Genomic DNA, 19,823 nt, shown 5'->3' with positions numbered 1-19,823 from the left:
ATTCGGCTCGTGACACGAAGCCGTTGCGGGATGCGATGAGCTTCATAAATCAAATCTACTATGACTGTACAATGTACATCCATCGCGTAACAGTTGTGAAGTCTCGGTCTCGGTTTTTAGATTTTTTGAGTTGAGTTTTTAAAATTCAACAACCACGCATTGATCCCCTTGAGCTCCATTCAATTCTTCTCACATCAAGAAGTTTCCCCTCCTTTTATGTAAAGTGGGTTGAACCCTACAGCCCGTAGAAGCGTTAGGAAAATGCGATGGAACATTCCATTACCCCCGCCCAAAACCCATAAATCTCCATATATCTCAATCTGATCAATCCCTAAGCAGAAATCGATTCGTATTCAGCTCCGGCAATTTTTATGATACCACTACCCACTTCACTTCACCGTTATGCAATAAATAATTGCGATGTCATTCTATACGCATTTCTTTATGTGGAAATAAAAAAGCTTTCGTCACAGAGAAATGGATTTTACACTGAAAACTTTTCAAATTACATAAATTGTTATAATCTGTAATACGGAAAGATCTTTCGTAAATTTGTGTGGCTTCGTGGTCGAGTTGGATTTCCGCCGCAGCTGTCAGGAAAAGTTTTCAGCTGTGCCACTGGGCTTTGCATGCGAGTCCGTTGTCTAGTGTCGTGCTTCCTTCAAAGAGCGAATAGCTCACTGGAAGCATTAAACGTGTCCATTTTTTTTTATTTAAACTTTAGTCCCTTCTCATAAAATTCTTATTAAGAAACAGACGATGAGATTCCAACAAAAACATGTTACGTCTGATTATCACTTCTGACATCATAACAGCTGCCGAGAGCTAAAGTGCAGGTAAAATACACGTGGTGTGGCATGGAGATGACGGCGAGGGCGGTGCACAGTTTCCGTAAAGATTAATGATCAGAAATTGAAATGATAGCAGCGTAAAAATAAAGCCGTAAATTCTCAAAACGCGACGACACCATTAAATCGACACACGATAGGCACCCGATTGGGGCGCCGGGTCCAGCCAGACACTTTTTGCATCATTATAAATCTAACTTGAAAGGATTAGCAACACTCAAAAAAAAGCCATTTGAAATCGTTAACGGCTCTAAATAAATAAATAATGGCTCCCATAAATAACTCCCAATACCTTACCTAGTAGCTCAGCATGATGTTGTGAAAATCAGACATTCCAATACGGGATGGAATTACGCAAAAAACTGATGGCGATTTTGCGATTCGTTATGGTAATGATTGTTTGCTGGTTGAGACTAACCATCAGAGCTTCATGGATCGGTCTCTTCCAAAGTTTCCTATCGAAAACAATGTTATTTGTCGCTCCAACTACGCAACGTCCAGATCCTTTTGATCCGACTACAAGACATGAAACATCAAACAGTTTGTGCATTAATGATGACACTTGACAACGCAGAAATAAAAAAATTTTCAAACAATTCCATTCATAATCTTGGCGCTTTTCAGACTGGGACGTTATAAATGAAAAACAACTCGTTAGCACCGACTGATGCTAGAGTACGAAACCTATTTTATTTGCGTGTGAAAATTGATTCTATCTTGAGCATAAACTAAAAAAATAATTCAAATTTTTTTTTTATTTTCAGTATTTTTTTGGGATGACAAAACGTTCAATTTCAATTGTTCAAAAAATTAAATATTCTGTTTGAATCTGGTTTATTTTGGAACCAAAGGCTTCCGAAGGAAGAACTTGCCCTTTTTTTTTTGAATTTGTCAAAAGTGAGATTCGATCCCAAATCCAGGTCCAGTTCTCAGAAATTAGTATTATTTTTTTTCAATTTTAAACATCTTCTTTTAATGCAACATGATCATATATGAAACAACACACCAAAGACAACGATGAACCGGGCAGTATCACCGCTAGGTGAATCAATATATTTCCTTACACAGGTTTCTGTTGCTGCGTCGTCACCCCGTTGTCGTAATCATTAAAATTTCTCGCATTACATTATCGTTCCTGTTTTGCTTTCTATCGCTTCCATTGCAGGCGGTACCAATATGCGCGGAGATCAGAAATGGCCACCGGCGGAAGTCAAGAAGCAATCTGAACTGGAGAACGAAGAGCGCCTCAAGCTAGCCCAGCAGCCCGCCTTCCGCCCACGTAAAGTGCAAAAAGTAAGTATGTCGAAAATTGGAAATTTTTAGTTTTTTTTATAATTGTCTAATTTTTAATGTCAAACATGTGAAGGTCCTGCAAGTTAGTTTTCATTCTGTCATGACTACCTAGAGCTTTAGTGTTCCCTAAAATTAGGTGACTCCAATCAATAATTATGCCGTTCATCAGAAAGAAAGCAACCTTATGCCGGATACCTATAGAAGTTTCTTTCGGGATACTTTTAGTAAATCTCAAGGAATTTTCTATGCAATCACTTGGAACTCCTGCAGAACTTCTTTTAGGTTTCCCCAAGAAGTTTTTTTTTTCTGGGATTCCTCAAGGTAATGTCATATCGACCCACTTGGCTATCTTTTGGATCTCAGATGTCCCTTTTAAAATTCCTTCTGCAATTTCTTCGAGGATTCTTTCAGGAATCCAGGAATTGGGATTCATTGGGAAAATCATTCTGTGTTTTAATGAAGACATCCTCTTGAAATTCATCCAAAAGTTGCTATTTAGATTTTTTTTCCGAAATTCCAGAACTTCTCCGATTCTTCAAAATTGCCTATATTTCAATATTATTTTCTGAAATCTCTCTAGAATTTTATTCTGATACTCCTCCAGGACTCCTTCTGTGGCTCCCCCAGATTGTCATTCTTGGATTCCTTCAAAAGTTTTTCTAGGATTTCATCAAGAGTTCATTCTGGGGTTCTTCAACGAGTTTCTTTTTTTAGGACATCCTTCTGAGACTCTTCCAAGAATTTCTTCACGAGTTCCTCAAAGGTTTCCTGCAGGAATTCTTTTTGGTATTTGAGCAGCAGGATTTTATTCTGGGATTAAGAATTTGATTTCATCCAAGAGATTTTGCTGGATTCTATCTTTATTCGTTTTTGGAATTTCTCGAATTAATTGATTGATTGATTTGTCTTTATTATAGAGACTTTGGCTGGTTCATCTCTGGAATTTCTCGAAGATTTCTTACTGTGTTTCCTCAAGAGTTCCTTCTGGGAATCCTCTAGGAGGTGCTTCTGGAAGACCTACAGGAGTTTCTTCTGCAAATTCTGCAGAAGTTTCTTCTGGAAGCCTCCTGATGTTCATAATAGAAATCTTCCAGGAGTTGATTCTGGGAATCATTAGAAGTTCCCTGTGAGAATCCTTTACATGTTCCTCCTGGAAGCCCTCCTGATGTTCTTTATAGAAATCTTCTAGGAGTAGTTTGCTGGGAATCCTCAACTAGTTCCGTCTGAAAATCCTAGAGGAGTTCCTTGTTGGAACCTTCAGGAGTTCCTTGTGGTTGTGGTTGAGCTAATTCCGAACAGACCAAACTTCTAAATTCCGTAAAGGAATTTCTATAGTTTTTCCTGGAGAAATTCTTGAAAGAAGTTCATTGTAGCAACCCACAGAAGGTATACAAGATGGAGGAATCGGTTCCAGGTCATTTGGCCGAACGCCATTTGGCCGAATGCCGTTTGACCGAACGCCATTAGGTCGAAAGGGTCATTTGGTCGAATGCCGTTTGGCCGAAAATAAATTATGAACTTAAGACATGGACACTATTCCTCGCATCAGTATAACTCGAAAGAACAGCCTTTGATTCAAAGAAGGAAAAATCGTTGATAAAATATTGACAGGTTCAACGCCAACTCATCCCTGAATGTCAAAACTAGAAAGAATAGCCTATGATTAAAAGAAGGAAATATTTCTGATGATCATATTGGTAGTTGGAATGTGAAAAACTTCCTCTGAATTCTTTTGAACAATTCTTTTGGCATTCGGCCAAATGGCGTTTGGCCAAACAGCATTCGGCCAAATGGCCGGACACCGAAGGAATCCGCCTTGTATGTATGTCTCCTATGGATTCTTCCATCAGTAGGTCGGCTGCAGAGGTAAGTTCTCCTCCATTTGGGAAGTTTGTTGATTCTTCCATATTATTTAACCTTTCAAGACGCGCGCCTGTTTGATGCTAAAACTTCACCGCGCTTGCACAGTTTACAACGAGCGAGGTTTTTTGGCAGTGTTGTACTTTTTACAACGGTGCGCGTCCTGAAGGGTTTATGAATTTCTTTACTCACACTGCAGCAGTTACTGTAGGAATTCAAGATTGCATTTTTTAAATAATCTAGAGATGAAATTCCTGGATGGAAATTTCGGATAAAAATTCTGTATGAATCTCCACAAAGAAGACAAAAACGGTTGATGATAAAAACAGAGAGTGACGAAAAAGGAACATACCTGTAGTTTACATTACTTTTATTGAAAGTATATACCACCTATTTCGGTTACAGAGCTTTTATAATAAAGGTGAAAACTCTTAACCATATTTAATAAAATCTAAATCTTAAAAAAATTTGAACATGTTTAATAAAATTCTTACTACGGAAAATCGTATACGGATATGAAAATTCTCCGATATGATGTGTATAAAACCATGGTTATATTTTTATGGCATTTGGAAAGAGCTAAGTTTATACAATACATTATGGTTACAGAATTTGTGAAGAAATTTATAATGTTACATGTATAAGAAATGTCTATTGTAACTGCTGCAGATATTCCTAAAGAAATTTATGGGATTTCTCAAATCCTGTAGCAATTTCAAAGTAAAATCTAGTGCCAAAGAATCCAGATTTCAGATCTTTTACAAAAATCTTCTTTTGTAGTGGTATTCCTAAACAATGATGTAATGTTTTTTTTTTTTCAAACCCACAAATTAGTTGACCTACAACGTTGAAATTCTGAAATTTATTAGAACCCTGCAATAGGTTGATACAAATTTCATTTTTACTTTTTGTCGACATTTTTTGGCCAAATGTTTGTCGACATTTTTTGGCTAAATGTTGTATTTTGAAGGGACAGATAAAACATACACACTTAATTTTGAACACCGTGATCGGTATATTTTTGACGAAAATAGAACAGTTAAATACAGCAATAATGGATTGTTTACCTTTTGCATCCGTTTTTGACAGTTGTCATAAAATTGCATTTTATGCAGATTTTAATTGTGAGGTATATTCACTCAGGTATATTCAGTAATACTTATCATTCTCCAAATTTCTTCAAGATGTTCTAAGCTTGACTATATTTTGAAGATTTCGAAATGAAAAGACCAATCCAGCTTCGAGATAGAGCATCCTGAACATTTCCAACTACTTTCCGAAGCACTCTTTAAATCGAACATATTGTAGTGTATTACTATTCTATTTCTTCAAAAATATAATATTTCAGGCGTTCGATTTGAATAGGTCCTAAGTTTGCTGTGATTCCTATATAGATTTAGAGATCGGGTTGAAAATCCTTTGAAGTTTTACATGGAAGTATTTTTACCAAAAGTTCTCCATGCAAAAATCCTGAAAACATTTTTGGCAATCGGATGTTTCCAGAAATTCCAGATTATTCGAATCAAATGTGTGTTCTGAATCTTTAAAAAGTTCATAACAGCAAAAAAATCTCTTAGGAAATAGACTCATGTTTTTTTTTTTCTTTATATAAAAAACTGGTATAAATACTAAGAAGCTTACACTAGAAATTTCCATATCACCGCTTAAAATTCTCTTCTGACATTTATCACCCAAAATCTATCAAAAATCTGTCAAATATAGTTTCAGAAATAACATAAGGAGAGACCTCATGAAATACTGAAATAATTTCTGCTGACATCTCTTTGAGGCTTTATTTATAAATTCTTTTTGGAATACGAACATTTTTCTTATAAGTCCATCTGAAACTTTTCTTTCTTTATCATTCCTTCAGGATTTTCTCTAGAAATTCCATGAAAAATCTCTCACTTATAATATAGTGATTCTGCTCCGAAATAAAACGCTTTTAAACGGTTGCATTTTTTTCCATAGAATGATACATGTGTACGAGCAATTTATAGTTTACATAGCCTACGTTGGGGTCTCCAGTTAGCCTAGTCGTTAAGGCTATGGATCGCCAATCCGGAGACGGCGGGTTCGATTCCCATTCCGGTCGGGAAAGTTTTCTCGACTCCCTGGGCATAATGTAAATTATCATTGTACTTGCCACACAATGTACAAATTCATGCAATGGCAGGCAAATAAAAGCCCGTCAATTAATAACTGTGGAAGTGCTCTAAGAACACTAAGTTGAAGAGAGGCAAGCCAAGTTCCAATGCGAACGTCGGGCCATAAAGAAAAAGAAGAGAAGAAGATAGCCTAAGTTATGTTTATGACTGGTGGGTTAGTATTGTAGTGGTTTGTCTGAACACTCTGATTACATAGAAGTGGTTTAATAGTTTAAGTAGTTCTCATGTAGAAATCTTCAAATATCTCACAAGTTTACTGTTGTTTTTACACAATTAAATGTCTTTAAAATAATTCGAATTGATGAGATGCAATGAAACACTTGTACAGGTATGTTCCGTTTTTATCAACACGGTCCGCGATTTTCAGTTGACAAAAACGGAATAGTGATAAAAACGGAATAATTTTCTTTGACAAAATATTCTGCAACATTTTAATATGAATTGGAAGTTTTACTGTAGAACACATTCCAAAAGTAAAAATATGCAGTTAAACCATGAAATGTAATTGTTTTTTATGTCTTTTAGCACATATTGGTTGCACAGTTTGGTCGATCCTTGACCATTGGTGAAAAATGGCGGAACCTCAGACCGATTGCTCTAATGGTTTGAGAGTGTAGGGTTACTGAAGTGGCTCAGATAAAATATTATCGAAGAGATTTAAGTGAAACTTCTTAGATGAAAATTCAAAACCTAAGAGCTGGTTACTTGCATTAGAAGTCCTGGCTTTCTTAGAGGATCGAAATCCACCTTGGTAGAGGAGTCACTTCCCGAGGATGAGTTCTTTAACAGTGAAACGCACTATTTCGACTGCCAAAAGATCATGTATTTCGTTGAATCAAGTTGTGCTTATACACTCCCGATCAAAAGTTTGGGGTCACCCCCTCAAAAACATGTAATTTTTTTAGGCCCATCCTCTCCTCTTCTCTTCTTGGCGTAACGTCCTCACTGGGACAAAGCCTGCTTCTCAGCTTAGTGTTCTATGAGCACTTCCACAGTTATTAACTGAGAGCTTCCTCTGCCAATGACCATTTTGCATGTGTATATCGTGTGGCAGGCACGAAGATACTCTATGCCCAAGGAAGTCAAGGAAATTTCCTTTACGAAAAGATCCTGGACCGACCGGGAATCGAACCCGTCACCCTCAGCATGGTCATGCTGAATACCCGTGCGTTTACCGCCTCGGCTATATGGGCCCTCATCTCCGCCAATTTGCGTCCGATTTCAAAACCCTAGGTCTCATTCAAAAGATAATAAGTCAAAGAAACTTTGAATGAGCATGAGCATGAGCATGAGCATAGATGACCGCACAATTCGTAGTTGCTACTCCGTGATTGACCAGAGCAATCGAAATTGCACAGGGAACCAATGAATAGGGCTTGGGACTAGCTTACTATTCTCAATGTACACAGTTCGAGAGCTCTCAACTTTAATAGGGTCAATAACGGCGCCGGTCACGTCCTTACGGTCATCGAGGATGGGAGGGAATGTTAGTAAGACAAACTTTGTTATAAAGACCGCGAATCGCTGCATCTCCACGTTTGTCTCAGGAAGGATTTTTTGTTAGTAGGGTTAGGTACATTGTCAGTCCGGGAGTCACCTATGGTTGGTGATATGATTTGACAATGGATCAATATACACATACCGCCGTTAACAACCGACCACTTTTCGACGCAAAAACTAGCCAAAAAGAAAATGCTATCGCGCGTCTCCATTCCACTAGGGAGCAGAAACCTTTAGTCTATTCCACACAGAAATACACTGAACGCGACTCACTTGTCGACGCCCGGATTTTTTTTCTCGACCGCCGTGCCCGAACTAACACTTTTCACTCTTTTGTGTAAATGCAAAAAAATGAAAGAAAATATTTATTGTCAACTAAAAGTGTATTGGGAACTAGCGCCGACGGGAAGCGAAAAGTTCGGAACCGACTCCGCCGTCGAAATGCTCACTTCGGAATAGAAAAACAAAAAGAATCAAACCACCGAAACAAAAGCGCGCGACACCGGCACCCGGACGAAATCTCCTTCACACACTCTTTGTATTCGCGCTTACTAAGAGTGTAGAAAAAGTTAGAAAGGTTGAGTTTCGTTCAAATTTACAAAGACTTGGTTGCGATTTATGTTTTCTAATTCTTATTAAGAAGAAAAGAAAATATTAGGACTTCCTGTACATGACTTAATTGGCGCTTTCAGCGGGCGCGTGCTTGTGTTGCACAGGCGCCCGGTACGCTGCGTAAACTACTAACATAGAGATATAAGGCACTATATGGTGGTGACCAAAGGCGACTGACTGACTGAGTTGCTATCAGTGAAATTGTACAAGGTTAGGCGACCTAAGCCGGGAAAAACAAACGGTGCAACAGTGGGCACGAGAACTGGGCCCATAACCCAAATTCTAAGAACTTTCTACGTAGCAGCTATTTAAAATTCAATAATTGAACTGCCAAATGATTCTAGACCAACATGTGAAAAGGGCGGAACAGCCATTACAAACTTCAACTTCTTTCGTAACTCCCGAACGTATTTGATAATTACATGTGAAATTTGCGAGAAAAACTGAACCTAGTGAAGACCGCTCCACCCTTTTCAAATGTTGCGCTAGAGCTCTTTGTCGAAATATAGGCCGAAATGGAGGGCAAAATAAGCATTTTAAAAGACCAAAAAAAACGCAAGCGTCGACACTTTCAGTGTGTTTCGTGCATAATAAGTCAAAGAAACTTTGAACATGATTTAAAAAAAACTTTTTCAAAATATTTTGTATGCAAACTTAACCCAAAGTTGCCAAATTTTCTATAATATTAATATAAACTGACCGCACTGTCGCTGGAAATTGGGTCGACCAAATTTTAAGATGAGAGCGGTAATATAACCCATTTCCTATTAGCTTTCGACTGCTTTTTACAGAACTTAGCTAAAAAATCTAGAAAAAAAAGTTATTAAGTAAGTTAACTCTTCATGTCATCGACCAAAAGTTTGGGGTCACCCCTCAATATGATGTATCGGCCAAAAGTTTGGGGTCACTTTCGTAAAACGTGGAAAAGTGATTTGGTGAAAGCCCCAAATTTTTGGCCGATGACATCAAGGATTAATTTACTTAATAACTTTTTTCTAGATTTTTTAGCTAAGTTCTGTAAAAAGCAGTTGAAAGCTAATAGAAAATGGGTTATATTACCGCTCTCATCTTAAAATTTGGTCGGCCCATTTTCCAGCGACACTGCCGTAAGTTTATATTCATTTTTTAGAAAATTTGGCAACTTTGGGTTAAGTTTACATACAAAATTTTTTGAAAAAGTTTCTTTTAAACCATGTTCAAAGTTTCTTTGACTTATTATTTTTTGAATCAGATTTTGGGTTTTGAAACCGGACGCAAATTGGCGAAGATATGGGCCTAAAAAAATGACATGTTATTGAAGGGGTGACCCCAAACTTTTGATCGGGAGTGTATACTAATACTTAACCTAAAGGAATGACACATCGACGCATTATTATGCTTCCTTTCTCAATCGCGTGATCAGCCTACGACTACGTGGTGCAGTAGGGTCCTAACCTTATCAGTTGTTACTTCGCGTATTCTCTTTTCGTCTGTTTATACAGGGCGACAGTCTCTGGTCTGGATTTATTGACTAAACTTGTTAATCTATTGGTGCATGAAAAGAGACAGATAAGTACGTCTATTTAATGTGTCGACATCTAAGATTTATTTAGAAATGCTATCTCTTCGCAATGGTTGCGAACACAGTTCAAATTACAGTTTTCTAACTGTGACGCCGACAAGAAGTTTTCACCATATTTGTGACCACATTATTTGTAAATTTATTTTTGTTGAACGCAAGAATGATACATATTACAGTTCCAGTACCCGGATCGACGTTTTAAAATGAATAATCTCCAGGAACTTAATTTCGATATCCTAACAAAAAAGGTTATGTTTACTTCCTTCCGGAAGGCATTTCTCCAGGAGTATCGTTTCCACAGATTCCTATAAAAGTTTCGTCTAGGATACTTTTAGGAAATCTCCAGGAACTCTTCTAAGCAATCACTTGTAACTTCTCCAGAATATTGGATTCCCCACGAAGTTCCTCCAGAATTAGGTTACCTTGTACCATGCTGCCTTTTGGAATTCGATAAGAATTTTTAGAGAAATGAGGTTCTTCAGATATTTCTTCTCGGATCAACCTATGTCTCTTTTTTTAATTTCTCCTGGAGTTTCTTTGGGGATCCCTACAAATGTTCCACCAGGAACTGGAATTTATTAACTTTTCTTATGCATTATGTTGGGAACAGCTCGATGACGTAGTGTATAGTTTGGGTCTGGAATGACCCTAATGCACAAGGTGGACTAAGAAACTCATTTTGGGATTTAACCTAGACATCATGTTGAAATTCATCCAAGAGTTGCTTTGGAGATTTACCAAGATTTTACTTTTGAAATATAGGAGTTTCTCCGTTTCTTCAGAATTTCCTACAGGAATTCTTCCATGATAAATTTCTGAAATTACTCCCGAATTTTTTTACTGATATTTCTTCAGTGGTTCTTTCTATCCTCCAGAATTTCATTCTGGGATTCCTTCAACAGTTTTTCTGGAATGTCATCATAAGTTCTTTCTTGGATTCTTTAAAGAGTTTTTATGATGTTTTTCCCTGGAATGTCCTCCATCCAAAAATTTCTTTGAAGGATTCCTACAGGACTTTGTTTTTGTATTCATGCGCAATAGAAACACCAACACCTACTGGAACTTTTATTATAAATACTTCCAAAAGATTTTCCAAGAGGATTCTATCTCTCATCTTTGTTGTTTCCCCATGATTACTAGATGAACCAGTCTTGGGCTGAGAATCTCGTTAATAAAGATAATATAATAATAATAATTCTCCCCGATTTCTTACTGCGTTTCCTGGGAATCTCCCAGAAGTTTAGTCTAGTATTCTTCCAGGAATTCATCAAATTGTTCCTGGAGGGATACTTTCAGTATTGATGGGATTTCTTCAGCTTTTTTTGGAAATTCTTAGTTTCTTCTGGGAACCCTTCAGGAGTTGCTGGAGAAATCCCCAGATCGTTTGCCAGGCTCCTTTTTCCTAGAGAAACTTATTTCTGAAAGACTTAACTCCTAATTCACTTAAAGGAACTTCTGAAATATTTCTTGACGATTTTTCAGAAGATCTCCATTAAGAAATCTGGAGGAATACAAGGTAGAATCGCTAGAAGGAATTACTGAAGAAAACCAAGATTGCATTTTTGGAGCAATCGAAAGATGAGATCACGAATAAAATTCTATAGGAATCTCCCGTTAGCCTAGTGAATATAGCAGTTTCGGTCGGAAAAATTCGGACAACAGAGATCTCTGGTAGAAATTTGAGCCCCATCGGAAAGAAATTGTGACCAGGAGAGAAGAATTCAGCACATCGCGTAATTTCAAGAAATTTGTGTAAGAAATCGCGTGAAATTTATTTCACTTAAAAAAAGCCTTGTAAAAAAGATTGTAGGGTAAAAACACTAGACTTCGCCCCCCCTCAAAATTCTGCTCTAATCTTCGCCACTTCATACATTAAAAATTGTATTTGTATGAAGGGGGCAAAGACTAGAGCAGTGGCGAAGTCTATTGGTTTTACCATAGCGTAAAAATTCAGGCAATGACAGGCATAGAAAGCCCTAAACTGTTCAAGTTTTCGAAGAACACTTGAACTGGCAGGCCAAGTTCTAGTTAGTACGTAGAGCCATAAAGAACAAGAAGAAAAGGAAGAAGAAGAAGGATCTTCAGAAGGAAGTTCTTGGAGGAATACCCAGATGGACATCCTGGAGCAATCCCCGGAAGGGACACCAATTAAGGTGACCTAATTACAATGGGCTAATGAAATAAAAAAAATGTTCGATTATCCAGGGTGATTTTTTCCTACTGCCGGATAATCGAGTCCGTCCTTTGATGGTTTTATATGCACATCCCATCTATTATTGATCTACCACGATTTGCTACTTACGTTACACTTGGAAAATGATTGAGCCATTTTACAAAACGACAAAATTGTTGAAGATGATATTGATATTCACGTGTTACCTCCTGCTACCTCCTGTCAGATTTTCAATAATTAAATTGTCTCGGTTTAATTTTTCTATTGGACAATTGGTTTAATTTTTCTCATATTCAAATAAGAAGTAAAATTATGCGTGAGAGAAAGCTGAATTTGAAATGTGTTTAAGCTACTGTGGCGTATACGTCTTCTATGTCATCATTGATGGTTGCTTCAAATTCATTCATGGATGCACTGCCTCAAGATTAATGTTTTTTTTTTATCTTATTCGTTTATTTAGCAGGCTCGTTCGTGAATAACACATTGCTGAGCCAAATTTGGGGTTGTTTGTTTTACAATATTACAATATTATTTGTATATTAAAAATTAACAAAGAAAAAACAACATAAAACTAGTCATGATAGAAAACTATAATATCTAACGGAACACCAGCTGCTTCTGCTATTCTCTGCTTATCTTCTGCAATCAGCAATTGTTTTTCGCTTTCATCTTCGATCCACTCGTATGTGGCGATTCTGTATCTGACCTCGGCCGGGGGTGCATCGGGAACAGTCACCAAACTGCTATCGCCATCGCTGGATGAGGGTTGGTCACGGGGTTGGTCTTTGTTTCGTTTCTTTTGTGTCTGGTTCGACACAGAGGCCGAATCCGGATCTGAATCTAATGAACGCTGTCGCTTAGTTTCCGCTTTCTTCGCTTTCTGTTCTTTCTTTTTGTTCTTTTTATCGCAACTATTCGCTGCAGCTTCGTCCATTGTATCAGCCTCGATGTCTGCTTCGTCTTGTTCCCTGCCAAGGCTTCCGAATTCGAGCGCTTCTGTGGTCGATCGCTGTTCATCACGCTTCTGCCGCTCACACTGGACTGGACATGATTTTTTCAGGTGAGTCTCCGACTTACAGACGAAACACCTTTGCGTCACCCCCTCATAATATACCCTACCTTTTCGGTTACGAAAAAGCAGAACTTCGGGAATTTGTGCTTCGATGTCTATATAGACACCGCGAATTCCGGTGTACATGTTCAGCTGGAACTCGGCCGGGAAACGTTCGCGAATGGTACGCTTTACTGTTCCGTATTTTTCAAACACTGTTGTCAAGTCATCGTCGGAAATCTCTGGTGGCAGGTCGAATACCCGTACATAGCGAGTATTGCCAGCTATTGTCATCCTCACCATCACCTTCTTTCCGTTGCTGTAAATAAAAGGCAACGATTTTGCATTGTTCGCAAACACAAAATTCATTGCTTCCTGGCACTTGAAACGAATGAACACTGACTTTTCGTCTGAAATCTTGTACGCCGTCTCCATCATGGATTGATCTCTTTTGAGTGTTTTAATGAAACACGCCATATCTGCAACATTTGGCTGATCGGCATCTCGGGGAAAGAGGAATGCCAACGTATTCTTTACAGCAACTGCGTCTGCCATGTCGATCGGAATTCACACACAACGCGTACTGAAAACACTATGAAAATAAGCCAGCGACTGAACAAAGCGTCTGTTCACATCGAGAGATGGTCAACCGTTTGGAAGATTAATGTTAAACTATAAATAACTCGTGTTCGAGGGAACATATTTAACAAAAACTTTAGTGTTGACAAAAACGGAATGAAATGTTGGCGAAATCGGATAGTGACAAAAACGAATAGTGACAAAAACGGAACATACCTGTATTCTCATTTTTTATGCGACCTTGAAGTTATCATAAATTTATGATTAGGAGATATAAAAAAATATGATTTAATGTAATATCAGGGATTTTTAACTTAGTTCGTCAAATATTTCAGATGTTTCGCCAGATCATTTCATATGGGTTTTCAAGCTAATTCCTCCAGAAAAACTTGCCAGAATTTTGTCAAAAAAATATCTCTAAGAATTATTAAAATAAAACATTCTCCAGGATTTCCTCATGGGGTTTCTTTTTGTGGTCCATCACAAATTTCCTAATATATTTTTAGGAATTGTTTTGGAAATGACTAAACAAATTTACATTTTAAGTGAAGTTCCCAAGTACATATTACAAAATTCAATGTAAACGTACTTTTCAAATATGCTTGTTAGATACTTTTAGCTTTGAAACCACCACGATCCAGGATTGTCCCTTTTGCTGATCGTCCTGCTCTGGCTTTAGAATGGTAACCGACAATGCGTCGTTCAAGACTTTCATACACCGGAAACTGGTATTTTATTGAATTTCCGCTTGATAGCCACTCTCTCGCAAAAGCCCAATGGATCGTTGCCATCAATTTCATCGCTGATGTAACCGAATAATTGTGCATTAATGTTGGAAACAAAACCATTTCAGCCACAACAAAGTGTCCGTTTACCACACTGAATAAATTTTAATCATCTTTATACGCAGCTTGCGACGGTTATTTGTTCACTTGACAAAATATTTAAACCACCACCACCTCCCTGCAACCACATGGCTGGCCGAATAGCCTCGCCGAAATGTCGGAATTCTTTCATTCAATATTAATGTAATGATTCCCATTGGAGTGGTTCGCCATTGTTCTGCCGTTCAAGTTGTCGCGCATTATTTGAGCCCGGTGAAGCGTGCCCTATTTTTGCGACTATTTAACCGAATTTCAATGCCCACCTAGGCTACATTTTGCGGTTGGCTGACCAGCGCGAGTGGTTTTCAGATCATCCACCTTTTTGATTTGCCACACGCAGTTTTGTGCGGTGCAATTTGAATGGAGCTCTATTTTCCCGCAAGGAAGAGGGGTTGGAGGACGCATAGGTAGGCAAAGGCTCATTCGGGATAAGCTTTCAGGCTTATCAAAATTTAATTTAATTACTTCGTTTTAATTAATCCACCCGTATTTAAGCCGGTGTTTGTAATTGACATTATATGGCTTGAATGAGATCCGGCCACAAACAGTAGTTACATTTCGCTCACTTACCTATTTGGAGTTTGTGCGGTAATCAGCTGTGGGGCATTGTGCCGGCTATTTGCAATTTCTAATGTAGGCCATCGATTGGTATACCGAATAGCTGATCACGTAGCGTGTAAATTTTTCCAGTGATACTTTTCTGTGATTTGCGTTTTAGAATAAGGATTACTGCAGAGAAGTGTACCTGAAATAATATACGCAATAATTTTAAAATTTTCCAAAACAAATTTAAAAAAAATCAAAAATGAAATGCTGAACATGCACTACACCGACGTGGTTAGCGTCAGTTAAGCAGTACACATTCTCATAATGTGCTTTTTGTAATTCAAACTGATCAATGCACAATCCGACCCTTGGACCAAATTTCACCAAAGAATGTCCAAGATGCACCAAGGGCTCAAAAATCTTTGAAGAATCAAGACAAAAACTCTCCCCTCAGCAGTTTATTGATTCTCAATTTCATGACTCCATGATGTCAGTTCCAAAAAATCAACGAATTTTGGAATTATTCCAATAATCCTTTTCAAAGCAGGAACTTTTTGCCAAATATTTTTGGAAGAATTGTTAAGAAAACTTCTAGAAAACATCATAATGAACATACTACTGTGAAAAAGGTAGCTGAATACTAAGGGCTGCATACAGAAGCGTTAAGGACATTTTTTTTTCATTACCGTACAGGATTGGGCCGAAGGGTCCCAGATTTTCATGAAACTTTTTCACGGATATATGAACAAAAAAAATGAGAAAAATTCATGCTCGCTTATTTTCCCAGAAAACTCAAGTGGAAATTCTTTGTTTTCCCCTGACACTACTTACTTTGAAAAATCATAACTCAAGAACGAAGCATCATAGAAACAAAGTATTTTTTTTAGAAAATGAAAGAAAATTTTCTCAGAAATTCAAAAAAATATGAACTGGGAAAGTGTTCCACAAAATTTTCCACAGTTGAGAAAATTAGTAAAGAAAAGCCATAAAAACAATGCCAGAATTCGTAAAAAAATATCAAAAAGAAAAAATAAGCTTTAATTGCTGAAATTTTTAGAGCACTTTTTTTCGTTATTGAGTTATCGCCAATTTTGTTGAAAAATGTCCAAATGTGTCATATAAGCCTTTTCTTTGAAAAATCATAACTCAAGAACGAAACATCTTAGAAACAAAGTTTTTTTTAGAAAATAGAAGAATTTTCTCAGGAAAAAGGAAAAAAAAAATATGAAAAAGAAAAAGTTTTCCACAAACGGTTCCACCGTTGAGGAAATTCATAAAGAAAAGCCGGAAAAACTATGCCCGAACTCGCGAGAAATTTTCAAAAAAATATTTTTGAGAAGGTAGTATCATAAGTTTTGATGGCTGAAATTTTTGGAATGCACTTGTTTTTCGTTCTTGAGTTATGGCCAATTATGTAAAAAATGACCGTATAATATATGCGTACATGGTTATTTTTCACATTGACCATAACTCAAGAAAGAAAAAAAAAGTCCATTCCAAAAAAATCAAAGGTTTCTCAAAAATATTTTTTTTGAAAATTTTCCGCGAGTTCGGGAATAGTTTTTCCGGCTTTTCTTTTTGAATTTTCTCAACGGTGGAAAATTTTGTGGAAAACTTCTTCAACTTCATTTTTTTTTATTCTTGAGAAAATTTGCTTTCATTTTCATTAAAAAAAACCTTGTTTCTACGATGCTTAACAATATCTATACGTTCCAGCTGATGGACAGTGTACTTTTGAAATGGCTCTCTAAGCAACAAATATTGCTGCAGAAATAAGATATGATTGCAATTTATGAGCTGTTTTCTAATTTCGAAAATATTTGTTACACAGGTGGCTATGCCAAAAACATGAAGTTCAAAGGTTCCTTTCTAAGATTCCTTTCTTGATTCTTCCAAGAATTCCTAGAGAGATTCCTACAGGCATTCTTTTCAAGATTCTTCTAGGGTTTTCTCCAGATATTCCTTCAGGAATTCCTCAATGGATTGCCTCCAGGATTTTTCCCGGAATTTATCTCGGAATCCCTACTTGAGTTCTTCTCAGGATTCGTCCCAGAAAATCTCCTAAGGTTCTATTCACGGATTCCTCCCAGGACTCCTCTAGGAATTTCTCCAGGAATTCCTGCCGGGATTTCCCAGAGATTTCTCTCGAGGTTTCTCTAGGCATTCCTTCTGGCCTAGAGCCAGGGTGCAAAATTTTCATAGTCATTGACTGAAAACAGCACGAATTTGAATGATTCTGCACTGAATATTCAAAACAAAGAAATTCATTTTCGCTCTCCCTCTTCACACAGTCAGTCAGTTCGTAGTCATTGAATATGAAGCCGATCGAGAAACATCTTTATAATTACCTACGTTTTTGGCTACGATTCCTTCCAAAAACACTCCACGACAGTTAAATTGGAAAAGATCTGCGTAAAGCACCGTTAAATGTAATCGAAACGTTAATATTTTATCAGCAATTTAACACTTTGTAAGATGTTTACAAATATTCATTGACTTCGTTGACAAACGAGTATCGAGCAGCTGAATATGAATATGCAGGCAAGTGAATGAAAATTGCCGCACGGCGAACTTCAACTCGTCTGCTCGAAAATTTTGCGCCCTGCCTAGAGCATTTTAATGGGTTTTCTTCAGGGACTTCTCTGGTGATATATTCCAGCATTTCTCCAGAGATTCCTTCCGAAATTCTTCCAGCGAATCCTCACAGGATTCTTACAAAAATTCCTAAACGTTTACCTCCAGAGATTTCTGCCTAGATTACTCCATGGATCCCTTCTGAGATTCTTCCTGAGATTCCTCAAGGAATTTTTTCCTGAGATTCCTCAAGGAATTCTTCCCAGCATTTATACAAATATTTTTTCCGGGATTCATCCAGCGATTTCTCAAGGTTTTCTTCAAAAAATCCTCCCGGTAGTCTTCCAGGAATTCCTGTCGGGAGTCCTCCCGAGATTTCTCGTAAAACATCTCCAAAAATTCCTCTCGAGACACCACCTGGGATTCCTCCCGAGATTCTTCCCGGCATTTCTACGGAGATTTCTTCTATGATTCCTCCAAGAATTTCTCATGGGAATCCTACATCGATTCCTTTTGAGATTTCTCCCGGGATTTCTCCAGAGTTCCTTCAAGGATCCGGCATTCCTCAAGAGATTTCTCCCAAGATTTTTCCAGGAATGGTTTACGTCCAGGAATTTCTCTCGGGATACCTCCTTCTTAGATTAAGGTACACCGGAGCAAGTTGAAACGAGTGGAGCAAGATGAAACAGAAAACATGATGTTTTCTATTGATGAGAAACAATTTGACCGTTTCAACTTGCACCGGTGTACCTTACTCCAAAGATTCCTCCCAAGGTTCCTTCCGGGATTCCTTTAGAGATGCATCCAGGATCCTACAGAAGTACCTCTTGGGATTCCTCCCGGCATTTCTACGGAGATTCATTGCGAGATTCTTCCAAGAATTCCTCATGAGATTCCTCCAGAGATTTCTGCCTGGATTACTCCATGGATCACTTCTGAGATTCTTCCTGACCCAAGAAACATTTTTTAGTCAAATACACTAGAAGAGGTTCTTAGAAACATCATAAAAACAAAACAAACGGTGTTAGGTTTTATGAAGGTTGTCAAAACCTCTACAAGACTAGTTGGTCATCAAGTTATTACTTGGGGAGATTCCTCCAGAAATTCTTCCCAGCATTTCTACAAAGATGCTTTCCGGGATTCATCCAATTTCTCAAGGTTTTCTACAAAACTCCTCCGGGAGTCCTCCCGAGATATCTCGTCAGACTTCTCGAAAGATTCCTCTTGGGATACCTCCTGGAATTCCTCCTGAGATTCCTCCCTGCATTTCTACGCAGATTCCTCCCAAGATTCCTCCAAGAATTTTTGATGGGATTCTTACATTGATTCCTTTTGGAATTGCTCTCGGGATACCTCCAGAGTTTCCCTCAAGGTATCCGGTCATCCGGCATTCCTCCAGAGATTACTCCAGGAATGGTACACCTCCAGGGATTTCTCTCGGGATACCTCCTGAGAATCCTTCCTGGATTACTCCAAGGATCCCTTCCAGATTTCTTCCGAGATTTCTTCAGAGATTGCATCCAGGCCCCTACAGAATTACCTCTAGGAAACTCTGCCAGGATTCTGCCAGAGATTCCTTGTGAGATTCTTTCCCGGTATTCCTCCAAGAATTCCTCTTAAGATTCCTACCGAGATTTCTTTTAGGACTTCTCCAGGGTTACCTTTCGGGACACCTCTTGGGATTCTTCCCGACATTCCTCCCGGCATTTCTACGGAGATTCCATCCAAGATTTCTCATGGGATTCCTACAGATATTCCTCTCGGCATTGCTCCCGGGATTCCTCCAGGGTTTTCTTCGCGGTTTCCATTCGGAATTCCTCCAAAGATTCCTTCCGAGATTTCTCCAGGAATTTCTCGTGCTATACCTTCAGGAAAACCTCTCAAGATACTTTTTGAGATTACTCCAAGGATCTCTCCAAGATTTCTGCCAGGATTCCTATAGAGATTGCATCCAGGATCCAATAGAATTATGTAATGCTCTCACAATTTCTCCCATTATTCGTCCAGAGATTCTCCCTGGAATTCCAACCAGGAATCCTTCAGAGGTATTTCTCGGGATTTCTTCAGGGATTCTTCTCGAGATTTCTTCCATTTCTACGTGCCTTCCAGGATTTTTCCAACGGTTTCTCCAGAGTATCCTTCAAGGATTTTTCCCGAGATTCCTTCAGGGATTT

At 38.1% G+C, this 19,823-nt stretch overlaps 1 protein-coding gene across 1 annotated transcript in view; it reads left to right on the top strand.

Annotated features, from left to right (window-relative positions):
* LOC109413053 (uncharacterized) overlaps positions 1-19,823 on the top strand; it is a 554,573-nt gene that overhangs the window by 502,698 nt on the left and 32,052 nt on the right. Inside the window, exon 11 of the mRNA XM_062854506.1 lies at positions 2,014-2,141. Coding sequence (XP_062710490.1) covers positions 2,014-2,141 — 128 coding nt within the window. The remainder of the gene's footprint in view (positions 1-2,013; positions 2,142-19,823) is intronic.

This window comes from Aedes albopictus, chromosome 2, assembly GCF_035046485.1.
Source record: "Aedes albopictus strain Foshan chromosome 2, AalbF5, whole genome shotgun sequence".
In the NCBI taxonomy this organism is placed as follows: domain Eukaryota; kingdom Metazoa; phylum Arthropoda; class Insecta; order Diptera; family Culicidae; genus Aedes; species Aedes albopictus.
This window is presented reverse-complemented; position numbering and strand designations above follow the sequence as displayed.